The sequence below is a fragment of the Oncorhynchus tshawytscha genome, linkage group LG10 (assembly GCF_018296145.1).
Source record: "Oncorhynchus tshawytscha isolate Ot180627B linkage group LG10, Otsh_v2.0, whole genome shotgun sequence".
NCBI classification, from domain to species: Eukaryota; Metazoa; Chordata; class Actinopteri; order Salmoniformes; family Salmonidae; genus Oncorhynchus; species Oncorhynchus tshawytscha.
Window position 1 is genome coordinate 1,697,568 of NC_056438.1, and position 24,531 is coordinate 1,722,098.

Below are 24,531 nucleotides of genomic sequence, written 5' to 3' on the forward strand. Positions count from 1 at the left end.
GTGTAGAACTGGAAGTGTTTAATATCAATATGGTTTAATATTTACAAGGTTTAATATCTATATAGTTTAAAATATATATGGTTTGATATCAATATGGTTCAATATCAATATAGTTTAATATCTATATAGTTTAATATCTATATAGTTTAATATCTATATGGTTTGATATCAATATAGTTTAATATCTATATGGTTTGATATCAATATGGTTCAATATCAATATGGTTCAATATCAATATAGTTTAATATCTATATGGTTTAATATCTATATGGTTTAATATCTATATGGTTCAATATCTATATGGTTTAATATCTATATGGTTTGATATCAATATGGTTCAATATCAATATAATTTAATATCTATATGGTTTGATATCTATATGGTTTAACAGCTTTCACCCCAAATGGCTAAAAGAGAACATTCCATATGGCTAATTCCAAAGAGTCCGCAGAATTTGCGATCAAGAAACAGACTAGTGTCAAATCTGCTGAATTGGAGAATCGCTTCTTGAATCGGGGCTACAGCGTTCAGGTCCTGAAAGATGCAGGTATAAGGTCTAGATTACTTGACAGAGAGAACTTGTTGCGAAGGGGAGAGCCTTGTGATACATCAGAGAGAGTGTATTTTGTTACAAAATACAGTACTGAAGCAGAGAACGTTAAAAGAATCATTAAAAATAATTTGGGAATCATCCAAAGTGATACGCTACTACACCAAGTCTTTCCTGAGCCGCCAGTCATAAGATTTAAGAGATGTCCTACCCTAAATGACAAATTAGTCCACAGTTATCTTCCGGGTGACTCTCAAAACACTTGGCTGGACCACAAACCCAGGGGCTCTTTTAAATGTAACCATTGCAACCATTGCAGAAATATTGCACAGAAGAAGTATTTTATTGACACAGCTTCCTAAATGGAGTATTACGTCAAGCATTTCATTAACTGCAAAACCACTCATGTCATCTATAGATTGGAATGTCCACAGTGCAAGGTGTTCTATAGAGACGCCTTCAAGACCGCTACTTGTGTTACGCTTAGCGGAACACAAGTACGCCATACGGGTAGGCAATGAAGACTACCCCATGGCAAGGCACTACAAGTCCCTACACCATGGCAACCCTGCCTCCCTACAAGCTATGGGTATTGATCATATTCCGGCCTCTATTAGAAAAGGGGACCGTCTTAAACAGTTAAACCAAAGGGAAAGTTTTGGGATTTACAAACTACAGGCCACTAAGTACCCTGGTTTAAATGAAGATATGGATTACAAACTACAGGCCACTAAGTACCCTGGTTTAAATGAAGATATGGATTACAAACTACAGGCCACTAAGTACCCTGGTTTAAATGAAGATATGGATTACAAACTACAGGCCACTAAGTACCCTGGTTTAAATGGAGATATGGATTTACAAACTACAGGCCACTAAATACCCTGGTTTAAATGGAGATCTGGATTTACAAACTACAGGCCACTAAGTACCCTGGTTTAAATGAAGATATGGATTTACAAACTACAGGACATTAAGTACCCTGGTTTAAATGAAGATATGGATTTCTCACCCTTCCTGTATGGTTGTGATGGGTCCATTTGCTGTCATCTAGTGGACAATTTGCTCAATTGCCTTCAACTATGTTTAGACTGTTGTTCATGTGTTCTAGTGTACTATGTTATATATTGATATCTTATTCTTGACCCTTCTGCCAGTCATAATAAAGGTTATAACTACCTTTTTAAGTGTTCTGATACTTCTAGCTTGGAGTTGTATGTTTATGATAACATAGCTACAGAATTTCACCTTTTATTGTGTATATTATTGCTTACTGGGTGTGTCCAATCAATTGTGTAAACACTCCCTCTTCTAATTAGGGCTGATTGGAAAAGATGTTCAAAAGAGGACATTGTGTTATTTCTTTGTACTCCCTGATGAAGGCCTTGCAGCCGAAACGAGTTGGATTTAAAAAACTTTGTTTCCATTGAACATGCCATACAAATAAAGGCATTTTAATTAATTATATGAAGAGTGCCTTGGTCCTCCTTTCTTTTTGATGACCAGGTCACCCCTGTTACCAAAGAGCACCTTCTGTCTACCAAAATGTACTATTGTGTCCCTTAGTAGCGCTTCCTTTCCTCCTCTTTTTTATGGTTTAATATCTGTAGAGTTTAATATCTATATAGTGTAATATCTGTATAGTTTAATATCTACAGTGTTTAATATCAATAGAGTTTAATATCAATATAGTTTAATATCTATATAGTTTAATATCTATATGGTTTCGTATCTATATGGTTTAATATCTAAATAGTTTATATCTATATAGTTTAATATTTTTTAGTTTAAAATCTATATGTTTCATATCAATATAGTTTAATATCTAAGTAGTGTAATATCTGTATAGTTTAATATCTATATGGTTTAATATCTATATAGTTTAATCCATTTATAGTTTATAGTTTAATAACTATATAGTTTAATATCTGTATAGTTTAATATCTATATGGTTTAATATCTATATGGTTTAATATCTATATGGTTTAATCCATGTATAGTTTATAGTTTAATATCTATATAGTTTAATATCTGTATAGTTTAATATCTATATAGTTTAATATCTATATGGTTTAATATCTATATAGTTTAATATCTGTATAGTTTAATATCTATATGGTTTAATATCTATATGGTTTAATATCTATATGGTTTAATATCTATATAGTTTAATATCTATATGGTTTAATATCTATATGGTTTAATATCTATATGGTTTCATATCTATATAGTTTAATATCTATATTGTTTATTATCTATATGGTTTAATATCTATATAGTTTAATATATATATGGTTTAATATCTATATAGTTTAATATATATATCGTTTAATATCTAAATGGTTTAATATCTGTATAGTTCATTATCAATATAGTTTATTTTCTATATGGTTTAATATCTAAGTAGTCTAATATCAATAGTTCATATAGTACATATAATATATGTTTGGTTAATTATCTATATAGTTTATATTTAGATATAGATAGATGTATTGGACACATATTTTTAACCCCTTTTTATTGTTGGTACAAAGTACCTCCATACTACCATTCATTTGTATGGGTTACCTTCAGATGAAGATTTAAGGTCCCCCTGCTCAAGCCAGCGCAGGTCCAGGCCCGTTTGAAGTTTGCCAATGACCATCTGGATGATCCAGAGGAGGAATGGGAGAAGGTCATGTGGTCTGATGAGAAAAAAATAGAGCTTTTTGGTCTAAACTCCAGTCACCGTGTTTGGGGGAAGAAGAAGGATGAGTACAACACAAAGAACACCAGCCCATCCGTGAAGCATGGAGGTGGCAAAATCATTATTTTGGGATGCTTTTCTGCAAAGGGGACAGGACTACTGCACCGTATTGAGGGGAGGATGGATGGGGCCATGTATCGCAAGATCTTGGCCAACAACCTCCTTCCCTCAGTAAGAGCATTTAAGATGGATCGTGGCTGGGTCTTCCAGCATGATAACAACCCGAAACACACAGCCAGGGCAACTAAGGAGTGGCTACGTAAGAAGCATCTCAAGGTCCTGGAGATGCCTAGCCAGTCTCCAGACCTGAACCCAACAGAACATCTTTGGAGGGAGCTGAAAGTCCGTATTGCCCAGTGATAGCCCCGAAACCTGTACAATCTGGAGACGGTCTGCATGGAGGAGTGGGCCAAAATCCCTGCTGCAGTGTGTGCGAACCTGGTCAAGAACTACAGGAAACATATGATCTCTGTAATTGCAAACAAAGGTTTATGTACCAAATATTAAGTTCTGCTTTTCTGATGTGTCAAATACTTATGTCATGCAATAAAATGCAAATTAATTACTTAAAAATCATACAATGTGATTTTCTGGATTTTTGTTTTAGATTCCGTCTCTCACAGTTGAAGTGTACCTATGATAAAAAATTACAGACCTGTATATGCTTTGTAAGTAGGAAAACCTGCAAAATCGGCAGTGTATCAAATACTTGTTCTCCCCACTGTATATACATACTACCATTCATTTGTATGGGTTACCTTCAGATTAAGGTTTAATATCTATATATATCTCCATACTACCATTCATTTATATGGGTTAATATCTATATATATCTCCATACTACCATTCATTTGTATGGGTTAATATATATATATATCTCCATACTACCATTCATTTGTATGGGTTAATATATATATATATATATCTCTCCATACTACCATTCATTTGTATGGGTTAATATCAAATCAAATCAAATCAAATTTTATTTGTCACATACACATGATTAGCAGATGTTAATGCGAGTGTAGCGAAATGCTTGTGCTTCTAGTTCCGACAATGCAGTAATAACCAACAAGTAATCTAACTAACAATTTCAAAACTACTGTCTTATACACAGTGTAAGGGGATAAAGAATATGTACATAAAGATATATGAATGAGTGATGGTACAGAGCAGCATAGGCAAGATACAGTAGATGGTATCGAGTACAGTATATACATATGACATGAGTATGTAAACAAAGTGGCATAGTTAAAGTGGCTAGTGATACATGTATTACATAAGGATACAGTCGATGATATAGAGTACAGTATATACGTATGCATATGCATATGAGATTAATAATGTAGGGTATGTAACATTATATTAGGTAGCATTGTTTAAAGTGGCTAGTGATATATTTTACATAATTTCCCATCAATTCCCATTATTAAAGTGGCTGGAGTTGAGTCAGTGTCAGTGTCAGTGTGTTGGCAGCAGCCACTCAATGTTAGTGGTGGCTGTTTAACAGTCTGATGTCCTTGAGATAGAAGCTGTTTTTCAGTCTCTCGGTCCCAGCTTTGATGCACCTGTACTGACCTTGCCTTCTGGATGATAGCGGGGTGAACAGGCAGTGGCTCGGGTGGTTGTTGTCCTTGATGATCTTTATGGCCTTCCTGTAACATCGGGTGGTGTAGGTGTCCTGGAGGGCAGGTAGTTTGCCCCCGGTGATGCGTTGTGCAGACCTCACAACCCTCTGGAGAGCCTTACGGTTGTGGGCGGAGCAGTTGCCGTACCAGGCGGTGATGCAGCCCGCCAGGATGCTCTCGATTGTGCATCTGTAAAAGTTTGTGAGTGCTTTTGGTGACAAGCCGAATTTCTTCAGCCTCCTGAGGTTGAAGAGGCGCTGCTGCGCCTTCTTCACGATGCTGTCTGTGTGAGTGGACCAATTCAGTTTGTCTGTGATGTGTATGCCGAGGAACTTAAAACTTGCTACCCTCTCCACTACTGTTCCATCGATGTGGATAGGGGGGTGTTCCCTCTGCTGTTTCCTGAAGTCCACAATCATCTCCTTAGTTTTGTTGACGTTGAGTGTGATGTTATTTTCCTGACACCACACTCCGAGGGCCCTCACCTCCTTCCTGTAGGCCGTCTTGTCGTTGTTGGTAATCAAGCCTACCACTGTTGTGTCGTCCGCAAACTTGATGATTGAGTTGGAGGCGTGCGTGGCCACGCAGTCGTGGGTGAACAGGGAGTACAGGAGAGGGCTCAGAACGCACCCTTGTGGGGCCCCAGTGTTGAGGATCAGCGGGGTGGAGATGTTGTTGCCTACCCTCACCACCTGGGGCGGCCCGTCAGGAAGTCCAGTACCCAGTTGCACAGGGCGGGGTCGAGACCCAGGGTCTCGAGCTTGATGACGAGCTTGGAGGGTACTATGGTGTTGAATGCCGAGCTGTAGTCGATGAACAGCATTCTCACATAGGTATTCCTCTTGTCCAGATGGGTTAGGGCAGTGTGCAGTGTGGTTGAGATTGCATAGTCTGTGGACCTATTTGGGCGGTAAGCAAATTGGAGTGGGTCTAGGGTGTCAGGTAGGGTGGAGGTGACATGGTCCTTGACTAGTCTCTCAAAGCACTTCATGATGATGGAAGTGAGTGTTACGGGGCGGTAGTCGTTTAGCTCAGTTACCTTAGCTTTCTTGGGAACAGGAACAATGGTGGCCCTCTTGAAGCATGTGGGAACAGCAGACTGGTATAGGGATTGATTGAATATGTCTGTAAACACACCGGCCAGCTGGTCTGCGCATGCTCTAAGGGCGCGGCTGGGGATGCCGTCTGGGCCTGCAGCCTTGCGAGGGTTAACACGTTTAAATGTCTTACTCACCTCGGCTGCAGTGAAGGAGAGACCGCATGTTTTCATTGCAGGCCGTGTCAGTGGCACTGTATTGTCCTCAAATATAATATCTATATATATCTCCATACTACCATTCATTTATATGGGTTACCTTCAGATTAAGGTTTAATATCTATATGTATATATCTCCATACTACCATTACTTTGTATGGGTTACCTTCAGATTAAGGTTTAATATCTATATATACCTCCATACTACCATTCATTTGTATGGGTTACATTCAGGTTTAATATCTATTTCTCCATACTTCCAGACATGTGGAGGTCATAGAGCAAAACACACTTTAAAAAAAATATATATAAGAATATCTGTGTCGGATTGAGACGATTTTTACCAAAAACACAGATAAAAACTGACACATTGGGTTGGGGATTTTGATATTATGTTAAATAGATTGAAGCATTAATGTGTGAGATTGAAATGCATCAATAGACTCGTAAGGAAATTAATATCTGTGGTGCAGCTCAGTGTTTACATCATGTACCATAGTAATAGTTCTCTCTGTGTGTTTCAGTGTTTACATAATGTACCATAGTGATAGTTCTCTCTGTGTGTTTCAGTGTTTACATCATGCACCATAGTGATAGTTCTCTCTGTGTGTTTCAGTGTTTACATCATGTACCATAGTGATAGTTCTCTCTGTGTGTTTCAGTGCTGTTGAGTACACTGGTATACTGTAGCCTCGGACAAGGTGGAGGTGAGTACATTTATCTATATTCATCACCTGTTCTATAATAGTAACATTTTTCTTCTCCTCCTCTCCTCCTCCTCTTCTCCTCTTCTCTCTCTCTTCTTTCTCATATTATTGCCTCCATCTTTCTCCTCTCATAGTAAATTCTAATTCCATTGTGTTTGATCATGTTAGTACAGTCTGTATGTGTCAAACTTCTCAGAGTGCTGATCTGGGATCAGGTCCCCCTGTCTGCCCATGTATGTTATTCATTGTACAGGCCCTGTATCTCAGAGTGCTGATCTGGGATCAGGTCCCCCTGTCTGTCCATGTATGTTATTCATTGTATAGGCCCTGTGTATGTTATGCTTTGTGATCTTAAAGTCAAAACTGGTCCTAAGTCAGCAAACTTCATAAGGCCCCAGGTGTGTGTGTGTGATATTTTCTGGTGTGTGTGATTCATCTCATATCCAACCCAACTCCAAATACTGTATCCTACCATGACCATATCTCAGTCACCCGACTAGTTGTCCATGAATATACTATGACTAGTTGTCCATGAATGTACTATGACTAGATGTCCATACACTAACTGCTCTCTGGATAAGAGCGTCCACTAAAATGTAAATCTAAAAATGTATCGGTCATCTGTGTTTCCGTGGCTTGTGGTTTGGCCTGATGGTTTTCTGCAGCCTCTATCCTAAATGGCACCCTGTTCCCTTCATGGTCAAAGGTAGAGCACTATACGGAGGCAATATAAACTCTATTTTCACCCAGTGGCATCATATACACCATGTAACAGACACCACCCACTGGGCCTGTCCTATAGACACCATGTAACAGACACAACCCACTGAGCCTGTCCTATAGACACCATGTAACAGACACAACCCACTGGGCCTGTCCTATAGACACCATGTAACAGACACAACCCACTGAGCCTGTCCTATAGACACCATGTAACAGACACAACCCACTGGGCCTGTCCTATAGACACCATGTAACAGACACCACCCACTGGGCCTGTCCCATAGACACCATGTAACAGACACCACCCACTGGGCCTGTCCTGTAGACACCATGTAACAGACACAACCCACTGGGCCTGTCCTATAGACACCATGTAACAGGCACAACCCACTGAGCCTGTCCTATAGACACCATGTAACAGACACAACCCACTGGGTCTGTCCTATAGACGCCATGTAACAGACACAACCCACTGAGCCTGTCCTATAGACACCATGTAACAGACACAACCCACTGGGCCTGTCCTATAGACACCATGTAACAGACACCACCCACTGGGCCTGTCCTGTAGACACCATGTAACAGACACAACCCACTGGGCCTGTCCTATAGACACCATGTAACAGGCACAACCCACTGAGCCTGTCCTATAGACACCATGTAACAGACACAACCCACTGGGCCTGTCCTATAGACACCATGTAACAGACACCACCCACTGGGCCTGTCCTATAGACACCATGTAACAGGCACAACCCACTGGGCCTGTCCTATAGACACCATGTAACAGACACAAGTTAGTTGTTTCTCTGTAGACACCATGTAACATACACAAGTTAGTTGTTTTTCTATAGACTCCATGTAACAGACACAAGTTAGTTGTTTCTCTATAGACTCCATGTAACAGACACAAGTTAGTTGTTTCTCTATAGACACCATGTAACAGACACAAGCTAGTTGTTTCTCTAGACACACCCTCTATTTAGGGCCAGATAGCGTGCTAGTTTGCTCAGTTTAATTCTTTCCGATGTTTCAAGTAATTATCTTTTTGTTTTCTCATGATTTGGTTGGGTCTAATTGTGTTGCTGTCCTGGGGCTCTGTGGGGTCTGTTTGTGAACAGATATTGCCCTAATTCTGCTCTGCTTGTGTTTTACAAAAAGCATATTTTTGCAGAAATCTGTATTCAGTGTCTCAATTGGGTGTTTCCATAATGGGCAAAGTGTTTTTAAAGGATTGAAGCATTTGTAGCCAGATCCTGATTGGGATGTCATGTTTTATTGTTTTTGCTGCTATAGAAGGCCCTTCCTGATTTGTCTGTTAGATCATTCACAGCCTTGTGGAAGTTACCTTTGGTGTTGATGTTTAGGTCGAGGTAGATATAATTATTTTTTATGTTCTAGTGCAACTGTATCTAGATAGAATTTGTATTTGTTGTCTTGGCGACTGGACCTTACATACATGAAAGGAACATTTTGGCATTTGCTGTATGATCGATGAGAAACTCCATATTGAAAATATAAGGTCCCTTACTAGACGTCCGCAAATGTTTGTAAAATTTGCGGACGGAGGCGGCCCGTGCACCGGGGCCAGATCTTCCGGGAAGTCATCGAACGGAGTCTCTCGGACATTCGGTTTTCGTTTTATAACATTTACAAATTTTGGTCATTTTTCTGCTGTCCCGGTATATTCCACCAGAGGGCAAATGGAATCTTATTGCAAATGTACAAAACATCACCAATCACGACATGGCCATTTCTCCTAAACGGAAAAGACTTCAAAGACGAAACTTGGTGAGCATTGGTTTGGCATAATGGGCAGTTAGCCCCGAAAAAGATGGCGTCGAGGCCTTTTTGAGTTAAGGCCATTTTTCTGGGATTAAAGGTCAAAAACGAAAATAGAGCGCTAATTTGACTGCTTCACGTTAAAGCACTTGAACCTACGGAGTCAGGAAAAACAGAACCAGCCATTTATCTATCGTAATTTACGAGAAATCATACAAAGTACAATTGGTGATTGTCAAAGAAATGTGTTATTTTTTCAGATCCAGTTGCGGCGTGTTCAGACGTTAAGGTTTCGGGACTGCGAGACTTCTGTGATGAAATCACACACACTCATTCAACCCTCTGTAAATCAGGTCTTAACATAAAGACGATGAGGATATGTATTCACTTTCAGCCTCCTGTATCAACCGGAAGTGCCTTAAATTGGAGTCATAGGGGCTGTTTCGAAAGGTTAAAAAAGTCACATCTTTCCAAAACTTCACGTGTGACTAGGTAACCCTCATGAACTGTAAATCAGTCATTTCTCCCATCAGACTTCCAAGAAAAACTCACACATAAACACAGCAAGGATGGAGTGACAAAGTGTGGGGTTTAGAGACAAACAGAGCCTACAATAGTTACCTTTGTTCAATTATCAAAAAAACGTCAGGCTCTGAAACTTTTGTTAGGTGGCTCTAGAAGGTTCTCAGACCGAGAAACAGCCTCTTACATTTGCAATAATTTCAATTCATTTTGACCATCACGAAAATGACGACATTTAGAAAAGTCCAAGAGTTGCAAAACTAGGTGCATTGAAACCACCTTGGCCCATAGAGACGGACCCTAATGTTTCTGTCCGATAGCGCATTCAAGGACCTCATAGCAACACCCAGAAAATGTGGATTTTCAGCACCAATTAAGGTCTCTGCTCGGGCTCCAAATGAACTATGAACTATGAACTGCTCTGAAATATGTGATAGTTGGCTTCTAAACGAGTTGGAAAAAGTGGGTTTGGTGTCAGAATGATATCTAATTGATTGATTGACGCTGACCTGCTGGCTGACTTTGTCCATTTGCAATATGTTTAAAGAGTGAAAAAACATCACCAAATGGACATGATGAAATCAACACAATGAGAGATGGAAAGGAACCAGAATCACTGCCCGGACATCCCAAGTTCATCAGGCCAGTCAATTTTGCATTTCTGTAGTATTTTTGAGCATGTCAAATTCGTGATGGTAAATGCCCATTGAAACGTATTGCAAATGGACATCCCGGCGCCTGAGATTGGTACGGGTTACCAGGAGCACATTTAAAAAACATATTTTAATGCCTTTAGGGGGGTGCAAGGGGTCCACGGTTTGGTAATGGAGCAGCCCCCCCCATGCCAATCCAATTGGGGGCGCCCCTGGTTATTTTGGACATTTTTTACTTAAAAAAACAAGTTAAACAACAGAGTCCCACTTCTCCCTCATCATACATGACAAATGGACCATCTAGGTTGATTCATGGCTTAACATAGGGCTATATACACTGCTCAAAAATAAAGGGAACACTTAAACAACACAATGTAACTCCAAGTCAATCACACTTCTGTGAAATCAAACTGTCCACTTAGGAAGCAACACTGATTGACAATAAATTTCACATGCTGTTGTGCAAATGGAATAGAAAACAGGTGGAAATTATAGGCATTTAGCAAGACACCCCCAATAAAGGAGTGGTTCTGCAGGTGGGGACCACAGGCCACTTCTCAGTTCCTATGCTTCCTGGCTGATGCTTTGGTCACTTTTGAATGCTGACGGTGCTTTCACTCTAGTGGTAGCATGAGACGGAGTCTACAACCCACACAAGTGGCTCAGGTAGTGCAGCTCATCCAGGATGGCACATCAATGTGAGATGTGGCAAGAAGGTTTGCTGTGTCTGTCAGCGTAATGTCCAGAGCATGGAGGCGCTACCAGGAGACACGCCAGTACATCAGGAGACATGGAGGAGGCCGTAGGAGGGCAACAACCCAGCATCAGGACCGCTACCTCCGCCTTTGTGCAAGGAGGAGCAGGAGGAGCACTGCCAGAGACCTCCAGCAGGCCACAAATGTGCATGTGTCTGCTCAAATGGTCAGAAACAGACTCCATGAGGGTGGTATGAGGGACTGATGTCCACAGGTGGGGGTTGTGCTTACAGCCCAACACCGTGCAGGACGTTTGGCATTTGCCAGAGAACACCAAGATTGGCAAATTCGCCACTGGCGCCCTGTGCTCTTCACAGATGAAAGCAGGTTCACACTGAGCACATGTGACAGACGTGACAGTCTGGAGACGCCGTGGAGAACGTTCTGCTGCCTTCAACATCCTCCAGCATGACCGGGTTGGCGGTGGGTCAGTCATAGTGTGGGTTGGCATTTCTTTGGGGGGCCGCACAGCCCTCCAAGTGCTCGCCAGAGGTAGCCTGACTGCCATTAGATACCGAGATGAGATCCTCAGACCCCTTGTGAGACCATATACTGGTGTGGTTGGCCCTGGGTTCCTCCTAATGCAAGACAATGCTAGACCTCATGTGGCTGGAGTGTGTCAGCTGTTCCTGCAAGAGGAAGGCATTGATGCTATGGACTGGCCCGCCCGTTCCCCAGACCTGAATCCAATTGAGCACATCTGGGACATCATGTCTCGCTCCATCCACCAATGCCACGTTGCACCACAGACTGTCCAGGAGTTGGCGGATGCTTTAGTCCAGGTCTGGGAGGAGATCCCTCAGGAGACCATCTGTCACCTCATCAGGAGCATGTCCAGGCATTGTAGCGAGGTCATACAGGCACGTGGATGCCACACACACTACTGAGCCTCATTTTGACTTGTTTTAAGGACATTACATCAAAGTTGGATCAGCCTGTAGTGTCGTTTTCCACTTTAATTTTGAGTGTGACTCCAAATCCAGACCTCCATGGGTTGATAAATTTGATTTCCATTCATAATTTTTGTGTGATTTTGTTGTCAGCACATTCAACTATGTAAAGAAAAAAGTATTTAATAAGAATATTTCCTTCATTCAGACCTAGGATGTGTTATTTTAGTGTTCCCTTTATTTTTTTGAGCAGTGTATAATTTGGGAAGTATAAATGCCATTTCGTTCACTTTTGGGTTTGGACGCCGACTTCATATGATCGTACATGGCAAATGCACATAACACCCTGATGTCGCACTTTAATACTTTCATATTGCATTTGGACATTTTCATGGACATCCTTAAGGCCTTTGGCAATGGTTCACTGACTTTTGACTTTGACTTTTGACTTCCTATGAAATCATATTGCAAATGGACAAAACATATGCCTTATGCACAATTACATTTTCTTTTAAATATGACAATAAAATATGACAAAAGTATGTTCATACCGTTCTTACACATGTGTAATTGACAAAAAAATCAAGGTCCAGAAAGCACTTTTTAAGGTGGTGATAAAACAAATCAACATTTTCAAAATTTTACTCTTTGGTCGTGACTTGATGCTCATTTGCAATATGAACATTTTCAGGGTAGCGCTCTCGCCATCTCTTGTTTTTTTGCTGTGTGACACTTGGCATTTGCAATATGGCATTTGCAATCAGTTTTGAATGAAACAATGTCCATTTGAGTGGTATTGTATATCGTGTATATGTTTCGTCCTGTGCCAATAAGTTCACATTAATTTTTGCCCATTTCAGGGTGGTATTCCCTTACTTGGAACACCATTATTTTTGTCTTACTGAGGTTTACTCTCAGGGCCCAAATCGTGACAGAATCTGTGCAGAAGATCTAGGTGTTGCTATAGGCCCTCCTTGGTTGAGGACAGAAGCACTAGATCATCTGTAACTATAGACATTTGATTTCTGAGTCAAGTAGGGTGAGGCTCGGTGCTGCAGACTGGTCTAGTGCCCTCACCAAATTGTTGATATATGTATGTTGAAGAGGGCTCAAGCTGCATCCCTGTCTCAACCCACGGCCCAGTGGAAAGAAATGTGTGTGTTTTTTTACCAAATTTAACTGCACACTTGGCTGTTCATGTCCAGGATGGGGGCTGTTGTCTTGTAGAGGTGGACCTGGTTATAAAGGCTGTTCAAGTCCAGAATGGGGACTGTTGTCTTGTAGAGGTGGACCTGGTTATAAAGGCTGTTCAAGTCCAGGATGGGGACTGTTGTCTGGTAGAGATGGACCTCATTTTAGAGGCTGTTCAAGTCCAGGATGGAGTGGTGGTTGCATTCACTTGCTGTATGGTAGCAGTGTAAGGTCTTTTCTTGGTAGAAGGGTAGATATGACCACTCTTGAGTTAGTGAATGAGGGCACTCCAGGTGTTTGGGCACCAGAGTTTAGCCACTGTGTGTTTGGGGATATTTTCTTGTATATAGTCCGCCTGTGTTAATGTAACCAAGTTGGAGTCTCACGTTAGCTAACTAGCTAGCTGTGGTAGCTAGCTAGTTAGCTAACGTGAGACTCCAACTTGGTTAAAGTTTAACTCTTTCTAGCTAGTTCCTAGCTAGTCCGCCTGGGTTAATGTAACCAAGTCGGAGGCTCACTTTAGCTATGCAAGAGGAAGCTACTGTACTCTACTCATTGTCTCTCTCTCTCTCTCTCTCTCTCTCTCTCTCTCTCTCTCTCTCTCTCTCTCTCAGATATCTCTCCTCCAGCTTCTCTGAGCATCAGTCCTGACAGATCTCAGTTTTTTAAATTTGAGTCTGTCTCTCTGAGCTGTGAGGTTCAGGGGAACTCAACTGGATGGAGAGTGGTGAGGAACACATTGAGAGGAATCGTTTCAAAGTGTAATACTGACTGGGGAAAACAACAAGGGTCTTCATGCAACGTGTCACTAATACCATCGCACAGTGGAGTGTACTGGTGTGAGTCTGAGTCTGGAGAACACAGCAATGCTGTCAACATCACAGTACATGGTTTGTCCAAAAACACCATCTACTAACATTATAGTATTTAGTTGTTCATCTGGTTTGAGATAGCTGATGTAAGGTTTATATATGATATACAGCTGGAGCTGTGATCCTGGAGAGACCTGTTTAAATATTATATACAGATGGAGCTGTGATCCTGGAGAGCCCTGCCCTTCCTGTGACTGAGGGAGATTCTGTGACTCTGCGCTGCAGATATCAGGTAACTCCCTCTAACCTCACAGCTGATTTCTACAAAGATGGATCCCTCATCAGAAAAGAGACTACACGAGAAATGACCATCCCTGCAGTATCCGAGTCAGATGAAGGTCTCTACAAGTGTACCAACTCTGAAGAAGAATCACCAGAGAGCTGGATGACAGTGACAGGTGAGAATATGGATGTATACAGAGATGGCAGCTTTGCTTCGAGTCCTTAGGAAACTTTGCAGTATTTTGTTTTTTATTGTATTATTTCTTACATTGTTGTTAGCTCAGAAAACCTTAAGTGTTATTACAAAATAATATAAATATTAATACATAATACTGGGAAGATATCAGAGAGACGTCAACTTACCAGCACAACCAGCACTACGACCAGGAATACGACTTCCCTAAAGCGGATCCTTAGTCTGCACCTCCCAGGTTATTTGAACTGATTCCAGAGGCCGACCCAAAACAGCACCCCCGGTTTCCGGAGCGGTCTTCTAGTGAGGCTTCAGATGCAAGCACACCACCTCTTCCGAGTGTAATACTCGCTAATGTCCTGTCCCTAGTTAGCAAAGTAGACAAAATCAGGGCAAGAGTTCTTTCCAAAGAGATATCTGGGAATGTAACATACTCTGTTTCAAGGAAACATGGCTGGGGACATGCTGTCGGAGACATGTTGTCTCTCTGGTAAGAAGAAGCGCGGGGGTGTATGTTTCATGATTAACGACTCATGGTGTAATTTTAACAACATACAAGAACTCAAGTCCTTTGTTCACCTGACCTAGAATTCCTCACAATCAAATGCCGACCGTATTATCTCCCAAGAGAACATTACTCGGTTATTGTCACAGCCGTGTATATCCCCCTGCAAGCGGATACCAAGACGGCCATCAAGGAACTTCACTGGACTTTATGCCACCTAGTAACCAGATATCCTGAGGCTGCATTTATTGTAGCTGGGGATTTTAGCAAAGCATAATTTGAGAACAAGCTAAATTTTATCAGCTTATCGATTGCACTCTCGACCATTGCTACTCTAACTATGGTGATGCATACATGGCCCTGCCTCGCCCTCCTTTTGGCAAATCTGACCATGACTCCATCTTGTTGCTCCCCTCCTATGCATAAACAAAAACAGGATGCGCCAATTTTCATATTTATATATTCTTATTCCATTCCTTTACTAGATTGTGTGTATTAGGTTTTGTTGTGGAATTGTTAGATATTACCTGTTAGATACTGCTACACTGTTGGAACTAGAAGCATAAGCATTTCGCTACACGATAACATCTGCTACCTATGTGTATGTGACCAATAAAATTTGATTTCATTTTGATTTGATATGAGAAACATTCAGATTATCTGGTTCTTCTTTACACTGTTAAGTGGTGCTGAAACCTGCATTATAAACTGGGTGGTTCTTCTTTACACTGTTAAGTGGTGCTGAAACCTGCATTATAAACTGGGTGGTTCTTCTTTACACTGTTAAGTGGTGCTGAAACCTGCATTATAAACTGGGTGGTTCTTCTTTACACTGTTAAGTGGTGCTGAAACCTGCATTATAAACTGGGTGGTTCTTCTTTACACTGTTAAGTGGTGCTGAAACCTGCATTATAAACTGGGTAGTTCTTCTTTACACTGTTAAGTGGTGCTGAAACCTGCATTATAAACTTGGTGGTTCTTTACACTGTTAAGTGGTGCTGAAACCTGCATTATAAACTGGGTGGTTCTTCTTTACACTGTTAATAGGTGCTGAAACCTGCATTATAAACTGGGTGGTTCTTCTTTACACTGTTAAGTGGTGCTGAAACCTGCATTATAAACTGGGTGGTTCTTCTCTACACTGTTAAGTGGTGCTGAAACCTGCATTATAAACTGGGTGGTTCTTCTTTACACTGTTAAGTGGTGCTGAAACCTGCATTATAAACTGGGTGGTTCTTCTTTACACAGTTAAGTGGTGCTGAAACCTGCATTATAAACTGGGTGGTTCTTCTTTACACAGTCAAGAGGTGCTGAAACCTGCATTATAAACTGGGTAGTTCCAGCCCTCAATTGATATATATATATAGCTGGAGCTGTGACCCTGGAGAGACCTGTTTATATATGATGTTTATACTGGATATTATACACAGCTGGACCTGTGATCCTGGAGAGTCCTGTTTATATATTATATACAGCTGGAGCTGTGATCCTTGAGAGTCCTGTTTATATATGATATACAGCTGGAGCTGTGATCCTGGAGAGACCTGTTTATATATTATATACAGATGGAGCTGTGATCCTGGAGAGCCCTGTTTATATATATGTTTATATATTATATACAGCTGGAGCTGTGATCCTGGAGAGAACTGTTTATATATGATGTTTATATATATTATATACAGCTGGAGCTGTGATCCTGGGGAGACCTGTTTATATATGATTTTTTTTTAGTTTATATATGAAACCTGCATTATACACTGGGTGGTTCCTCTTTACACTGTTAAGTGGTGCTGAAACCTGCATCATAAACTGGGTGGTTCCAGACCTCAATGCTGATTGGCTGGAAGCCATGGTATACCACACGTATGACAAAACATGTATTTTTAATTAAAATAAAATAAAATAAAATGTTATTAGTCACATGATGCTGCCACCACCATGCATCAAGACAAATCAAATTGTATTAGTCACATGATGCTGCCACCACCATGCTTCAAGACAAATCAAATTGTATTAGTCACATGATGCTGCCACCACCATGCTTCAAGACAAATCAAATTGTATTAGTCACATGATGCTGCCACCACCATGCTTCAAGACAAATCAAATGGTATTTTTCACATGATGCTGCCACCACCATGCTTCAAGACAAATTGTATTAGTCACATGATGCTGCCACCACCATGCTTCAAGTCAAATCAAATTCTATTTTTCACATGAATACAGCAGGTGAAGACTTTACAGTGAAATGCTCACTTTCAAGCCTTTAACCAACAATGCATTAAAAAAAATACAATTAAAGAGCAATTAAAGAACAATTAAAGAGCAGCAGTTAAAATAACAATTGCGAGATTATATACAGGGGGTACTGGTACAGAGTGAATGTGGAGGCTATATACAGGTTATTACGGTACAGAGTCAATGTGGAGGCTATATACACGGGGTACTGGTACAGAGTCAATGTGGAGGCTATATACAGGGTATTACGGTAGAGTCAATGTGGAGGCTGTATACAGGGGGTACCGGTACAGAGTCAATGTGGAGGCTATATACAGGGGGTACCGGTACAGAGTCAATGTGGAGGCTGTATACAGGGGGTACTGGTACAGAGTCAATGTGGAGGCTATATACAGGGGTACCGGTACAGAGTCAATGTGGAGGCTATATACAGGGGGAACCGGTACAGAGTCAATGTGGAGGCTATATACAGGGGGTACCGGTACAGAGTCAATGTGGAGGCTATATACAGGGGTACCGGTACAGAGTCAATGTGGAGGCTATATACAGGTTATTACGGTACAGAGTCAATGTGGAGGCTATATACACGGGGTACTGGTACAGAGTCAATGTGGAGGCTATATACAGGGTATTACGGTAGAGTCAATGTGGAGGCTGTATACAGGGGGTACCGGTACAGAGTCAATGTGGAGGCTATATACAGGGGTACCGGTACAGAGTCAATGTGGAGGCTATATACAGGGGGTACCAGTACAGAGTCAATGTGGAGGCTATATACAGGGGGTACCGGTACAGAGTCAATGTGGAGGCTATATACAGGTTATTATGGTACAGAGTCAATGTGGAGGCTATATACAGGTTATTATGGTACAGAGTCAATGTGGAGGCTATATACAGGGGGTACCAGTACAGAGTCAATGTGGAGGCTATATACAGGGGGTACTGTACAGAGTCAATGTATGGGAGCACCAGTTATTCAAGGTAATTGAGGTTATATGTACAAGGTAGAGTTATTAAAGTGACTATGCAAGATAATAACAGAGTAGCAGCAGCGTAGAAGAGGGGTTGGGGGGGATGCAATTAGTCTGGGCAGCCATTTGTTTAGATGTTAAGGAGTCTTTTGGCTTGAGGTAGAAGCTGTTTAGAAGCCTCTTGGACCTAGACTTGGCGCTCCGGTACCGCTTGCCGTGCGGTAGCAGAGAGAACAGTCCATGACTAGGGTGGCTAGAGTCTTTGACATTTTTAGGGCCTTCCTCTGACACCGCCTGGTGTAGAGGTCCTGGATGGCAGGCAGCATAGCCCCATTGATGTACTGGGCCGTACGCACTACCCTCTGTATTGCTTTGCGGTCAGATGCCGAGCAGTTGCCGTACCAGGCAGTGATGCAACCAGTCATGCTCTCAATGGTGCAGCTGTAGAAACCTTTGAGGATCTGAGGACCCATGCCAAATCTTTTCAGTCACCTGAGCGGGAAAAGGTTTTGTTGAGCCTTTCTTCACGACTGTCTTGGTGTGCTTGGACAATTCACACATGGCACATGTTAGTTTGTTGATGATGTGGACACCAAGGAACTTGAAGCTCTCAAGCTGCTCCTTCGCTGAGAATGAGGGCATGCTCAGTCCTCTTTTTCCTGAAGTCCACAATCATCTCCTTTGTCTTGATCACATTGAGGGAGAGTTTGTTGTCCTGGCATCACATGTCCAGGTCTCTGACCTCCTCCCTATAGGATGTCTCGTAGTTGTCGGTGATCAGGCCTACCACTGTTATGTCATCGGGCAAACGTAATGTTGGTGTTGCAGTCGTGCCTGGCTGTGCAATCATGAGTGAACAGGGAGTACAGGAGGGGAGTGAGCACGCACCCCTGAGGGGCCGCTGTGTTGAGGATCAGCATGTCGGATGTGTTGTTACCTAACCTTACCAACTGGGGGCTGATCGTCAGGAAGTCCAGGATCCAGTTGCAGAGGGAGGTGTTTAGTCCCAGGGTCCTTAGCTTGGGACCAAGAATATGTTTTTCGCGATGCGGATCCTGTGTTCTGCCTTACAACCAGTGTAACCGAGTGGATCACATGCAGCGACCAAAAAAAAAAACGACTCAGAAAAAGAGGGAAACGAAGCGGTCTTCTGGTCAGACTCCGGAGACGGGCACATCGTGCACCACTCCCCAGCATTCTTCTTGCCAATGTCCAGTCTCTTGACAACAAGGTTGATGAAATCCGAGCAAGGGTAGCATTCCAGAGGGACATCAGAGACTGTAACGTTCTCTGCTTCACGGAAACATGGCTCACTGGAGAGACGCAATCCGAAGCGGTGCAGCCAGCGGGTTTCTCCACGCATCGCGCCGACAGAAACAAACATCTTTCTGGTAAGAAGACGGGCGGGGGCGTATGCCTTATGGCCAACGTGACATGGTGTGATGAAGGAAACATACAGGAACTCAAATCCTTCTGTTCACCTGATTTAGAATTCCTCACAATCAAATGTAGACCGCATTACCTACCAAGAGAATTCTCTTCGATTATAATCACAGCCGTATATATCCCCCCCAAGCAGACACATCGATGGCTCTGAACGAACTTTATTTAACTCTCTGCAAACTGGAAACGATTTATCCGGAGGCTGCATTCATTGTAGCTGGGGATTTTAACAAGGCTAATCTGAAAACAAGACTCCCTAAATTTTATCAGCATATTGATTGCGCAACCAGGGGTGGAAAGACCCTGGATCATTGTTACTCTAACTTCCGCGACGCATATAAGGCCCTGCCCCGCCCCCTTTCGGAAAAGCTGACCACGACTCCATTTTGTTGATCCCTGCCTACAGACAGAAACTAAAACAAGAAGCTCCCACGCTGAGGTCTGTCCAACGCTGGTCCGACCAAGCTGACTCCACACTCCAAGACTGCTTCCATCACGTGGACTGGGAGATGTTTCGTATTGCGTCAGACAACAACATTGACGAATACACTGATTCGGTGTGCGAGTTCATTAGAACGTGCGTTGAAGATGTCGTTCCCATAGCAACGATTAAAACATTCCCTAACCAGAAACCGTGGATTGATGGCAGCATTCGTGTGAAACTGAAGGCACGAACCACTGCTTTTAATCAGGGCAAGGTGTCTGGTAACATGACTGAATACAAACAGTGCAGCTATTCCCTCCGCAAGGCTATCAAACAAGCTAAGCGCCAGTACAGAGACAAAGTAGAATCTCAATTCAACAGCTCAGACACAAGAGGTATGTGGCAGGGTCTACAGTCAATCACGGACTACAGGAAGAAACCCAGCCCAGTCACGGACCAGGATGTCTTGCTCCCAGGCAGACTAAATAACTTTTTGCCCGCTTTGAGGACAATACAGTGCCACTGACACGGCCTGCAACGGAATCATGCGGTCTCTCCTTCACTGCAGCCGAAGTGAGTAAGACATTTAAACGTGTTAACCCTCGCAAGGCTGCAGGCCCAGACGGCATCCCCAGCCGCGCCCTCAGAGCATGCGCAGACCAGCTGGCCGGTGTGTTTACGGACATATTCAACCAATCCCTATACCAGTCTGCTGTTCCCACATGCTTCAAGAGGGCCACCATTGTTCCTGTTCCCAAGAAAGCTAAGGTAACTGAGCTAAACGACTACCGCCCGTAGCACTCACATCCGTCATCATGAAGTGCTTTGAGAGACTAGTCAAGGACCATATCACCTCCACCCTACCTGACACCCTTGACCCACTCCAATTTGCTTACCGCCCAAATAGGTCCACAGACGATGCAATCTCAACCACACTGCACACTGCCCTAACCCATCTGGACAAGAGGAATATCTATGTGAGAATGCTGTTCATCGACTACAGCTCGGCATTCAACACCATAGTACCCTCCAAGCTCGTCATCAAGCTCGAGACCCTGGGTCTCGACCCCGCCCTGTGCAACTGGGTACTGGACTTCCTGACGGGCCGCCCCCAGGTGGTGAGGGTAGGCAACAACATCTCCTCCCCGCTGATCCTCAACACTGGGGCCCCACAAGGGTGCGTTCTGAGCCCCCTCCTGTACTCCCTGTTCACCCACGACTGCGTGGCCATGCACGCCTCCAACTCAATCATCAAGTTTGCGGACGACACAACAGTGGTAGGCTTGATTACCAACAACGACGAGACGGCCTACAGGGAGGAGGTGAGGGCCCTCGGAGTGTGGTGTCAGGAAAATAACCTCACACTCAACGTCAACAAAACTAAGGAGATGATTGTGGACTTCAGGAAACAGCAGAGGGAACACCCCCATCCACATCGATGGAACAGTAGTGGAGAGGGTAGCAAGTTTTAAGTTCCTCGGCATACACATCACAGACAAACTGAATTGGTCCACTCACACAGACAGCATCGTGAGGAAGGCGCAGCAGCGCCTCTTCAACCTCAGGAGGCTGAAGAAATTCGGCTTGTCACCAAAAGCACTCACAAACTTCTACAGATGCACAATCGAGAGCATCCTGGCGGGCTGTATCACCGCCTGGTATGGCAACTGCACCACCCTCAACCGTAAGGCTCTCCAGAGGGTAGTGAGGTCTGCACAACGCATCACCGGGGGCAAACTACCTGCCCTCCAGGACACCTACACCACCCGATGCTACAGGAAGGCCATAAAGATCATCAAGGACATCAACCACCCGAGCCACTGCCTGTTCACCCCGCTGTCATCCAGAAGGCGAGGTCAGTACAGGTGCATCAAAGCTGGGACCGAGAGACTGAAAAACAGCTTCTATCTCAAGGCCATCAGACTGTTAAACAGCCACCACTAACATTGAGTGGCTACTGCCAACACACTGTCAATGACACTGACTCTACTCCAGCCACTTTAATCATGGGAATTGATGGGAAATTATGTAAATATATCACTAGCTACTTTAAACAATGCTACCTTATATAATGTTACTTACCCTACATTGTTCATCTCATATGCATACGTTGATACTGTACTCTATATCATCGACTGCATCCTTATGTAATACATGTATCACTAGCCACTTTAACTATGCCACTTGGTTTACATACTTATCTCATATGTATATACTGTACTCGATATCATCTACTGTATCTTGCCTATGCTGCTCTGTACCATCACTCATTCATATATCCTTATGTACATATTCTTTATCCCTTTACACTGTGTATAAGACAGTAGTTTTTTTTGGAATTGTTAGTTAGATTACTTGCTCGTTATTACTGCATTGTCGGAACTAGAAGCACAAGCATTTCGCTACACTCGCATTAACATCTGCTAACCATGTGTATGTCAAAATTTGATTTGATTTGATTTGGTGATGAGCTTTGAGGGCACTTTGGTGTTGAACGCTGAGCTGTAGTCAATGAATAGCATTCTCACATAGGTGTTCCTTTTGTCCAGGTGGGAAATGCCTCGAAGTGATTATAGAAGTGATTTAGCTCTTCTGGAGGCTCGTGTCACTGGGCAGCTCTCGGCTGTGCTTCCCTTTGTAGTCTGTAATGGTTTGCAAGCCCTGCCACATCCTACGAGCGTAGGAAATGGTGTAGTACAGATTCGATCTTAGTCCTGTATTGACACTTTGACTGTTTGATGGTTCGTCGGGGGGCATAGCGGGATTTCTTATACGATTCCAGGTTAGAGTCTCGCACCTTGAAAGCAGCAGCTCTAGCCTTTAGCTCAGTGCGGATATTGACTGTAATCCATGGATTCTGGTTGGGGCAAGTACGTACAGTCACTGTGGGGACGACGTCATTGATGCACTTATTGATGAAGCCAATGACTGATATGGTGTACTCCTCAATGCATTCGGAAGAGTCACGTTTTGCTAGCAAAACAGTCCTGTAGACTAGCATCTGCTTCATCTGACCACTTTTTTATTGACCGAGTCACTGGTGCTTCCTGATTTATTTTTTGGCTTGTAAGCAGGAATCAGGAGGATAGAATTATGGTCAGATTTGCCAAATGGAGGGAGAGCTTTGCTTTATTTATTTTTATTTAAGTTTTTTTCCCTCTGGTTGCACATTTGACCTGCTGATAGAAATTTGGATTTAAATGTCCCTGCATTCAAGGCCACTAGGAGTGTTGCCTATGGATGAGCGTATTCTTGGTTGCTTATGGCGGGAATACAGCTCATTCAGTGCGGTGTTAGTGCCAGAATCGGGCTGTGTTGGTATGTAGACAGCTATGAAAAATACAGATGAAAATTCTCTAGTTAGATAGTGTGGTCTACAGCTTACCATGAGATACTCTACCTCAGGCGAGCAAATCCTCGAGACTTCCTTAGATATCGTGCACCCGCTGTTGTTTACAAATATACATAGTCCGAATCCCCTTGACGCTGCTGTTCTATCCTGCTGATACAGCGTATAACCATCCAGCTGTATGTTGATAATGTTGTTGTTCAGCTGTGACTCTGTGAAGCATAAGATTTTACAGTTTTAATGTCCCGTTGGTAGTTTAATCTTCCTCGTAGGTCGTCAATTTTATTATCCAATGATTGCATGTTAGCTAGTAGAACGGAAGGCACTGGGGATTTATTCGATCTTCCCCCAACTGCAGTTCCAACTCCCATTCCATCTCCAGCAGTCCCAGTGTTGTCCATGTCTGTCTCCATCACCATCTCCAGTGTTGTTCATGTCTCTCTCCAGCACCATCTCCAGTGTTGTCCATGTCTCTCTCCATCACCATCTCCAGTGTTGTCCATGTCTCTCTCCAGCACCATCTCCAGTGTTGTCCATGTCTCTGCCTATCACCATCTCCAGTGTTTTTTAACATTGTTTTCTTTCTCCAGCTGCAGTTCCATCTCCTGTAGTCCCAGTGTTGTCCATGTCTCTACCCAGGCTGCTGTGTAGTTTACTGGTGGGGTCTCCCTACCTGCTGGTGACCATCATACTGCTGGTGAAATGCTGCAGGAGCAGGGCTCAAGGTGAGAACCTGAGTTCATACAGGATCGCCTCATATCCTGTTGTGACTAGGGGGCAGTATTTTCATTTTTGGAAAAATAACGTTCCCATAGCAAACGGGATATTTTGTCAGGACCAGATGCTAGAATATGCATATAATTGACAGCTTAGGATAGAAAACACTCTAAAGTTTCAAAACTGTAAAAAT

At 42.7% G+C, this 24,531-nt stretch overlaps 1 protein-coding gene across 1 annotated transcript in view; it reads left to right on the forward strand.

Moving 5' to 3' along the window:
* Nucleotides 1-543: 543 nt before the first annotated feature.
* Nucleotides 544-24,531, forward strand: part of LOC112239299 (Fc receptor-like protein 5) — a 36,970-nt gene continuing 12,982 nt past the window's right edge. The window contains exons 1-5 of the mRNA XM_042329297.1: nt 544-549; nt 6,825-6,888; nt 14,019-14,294; nt 14,432-14,674; nt 24,212-24,449. Of these exons, the coding sequence (XP_042185231.1) occupies nt 544-549; nt 6,825-6,888; nt 14,019-14,294; nt 14,432-14,674; nt 24,212-24,449 (827 nt within the window). The remainder of the gene's footprint in view (nt 550-6,824; nt 6,889-14,018; nt 14,295-14,431; nt 14,675-24,211; nt 24,450-24,531) is intronic.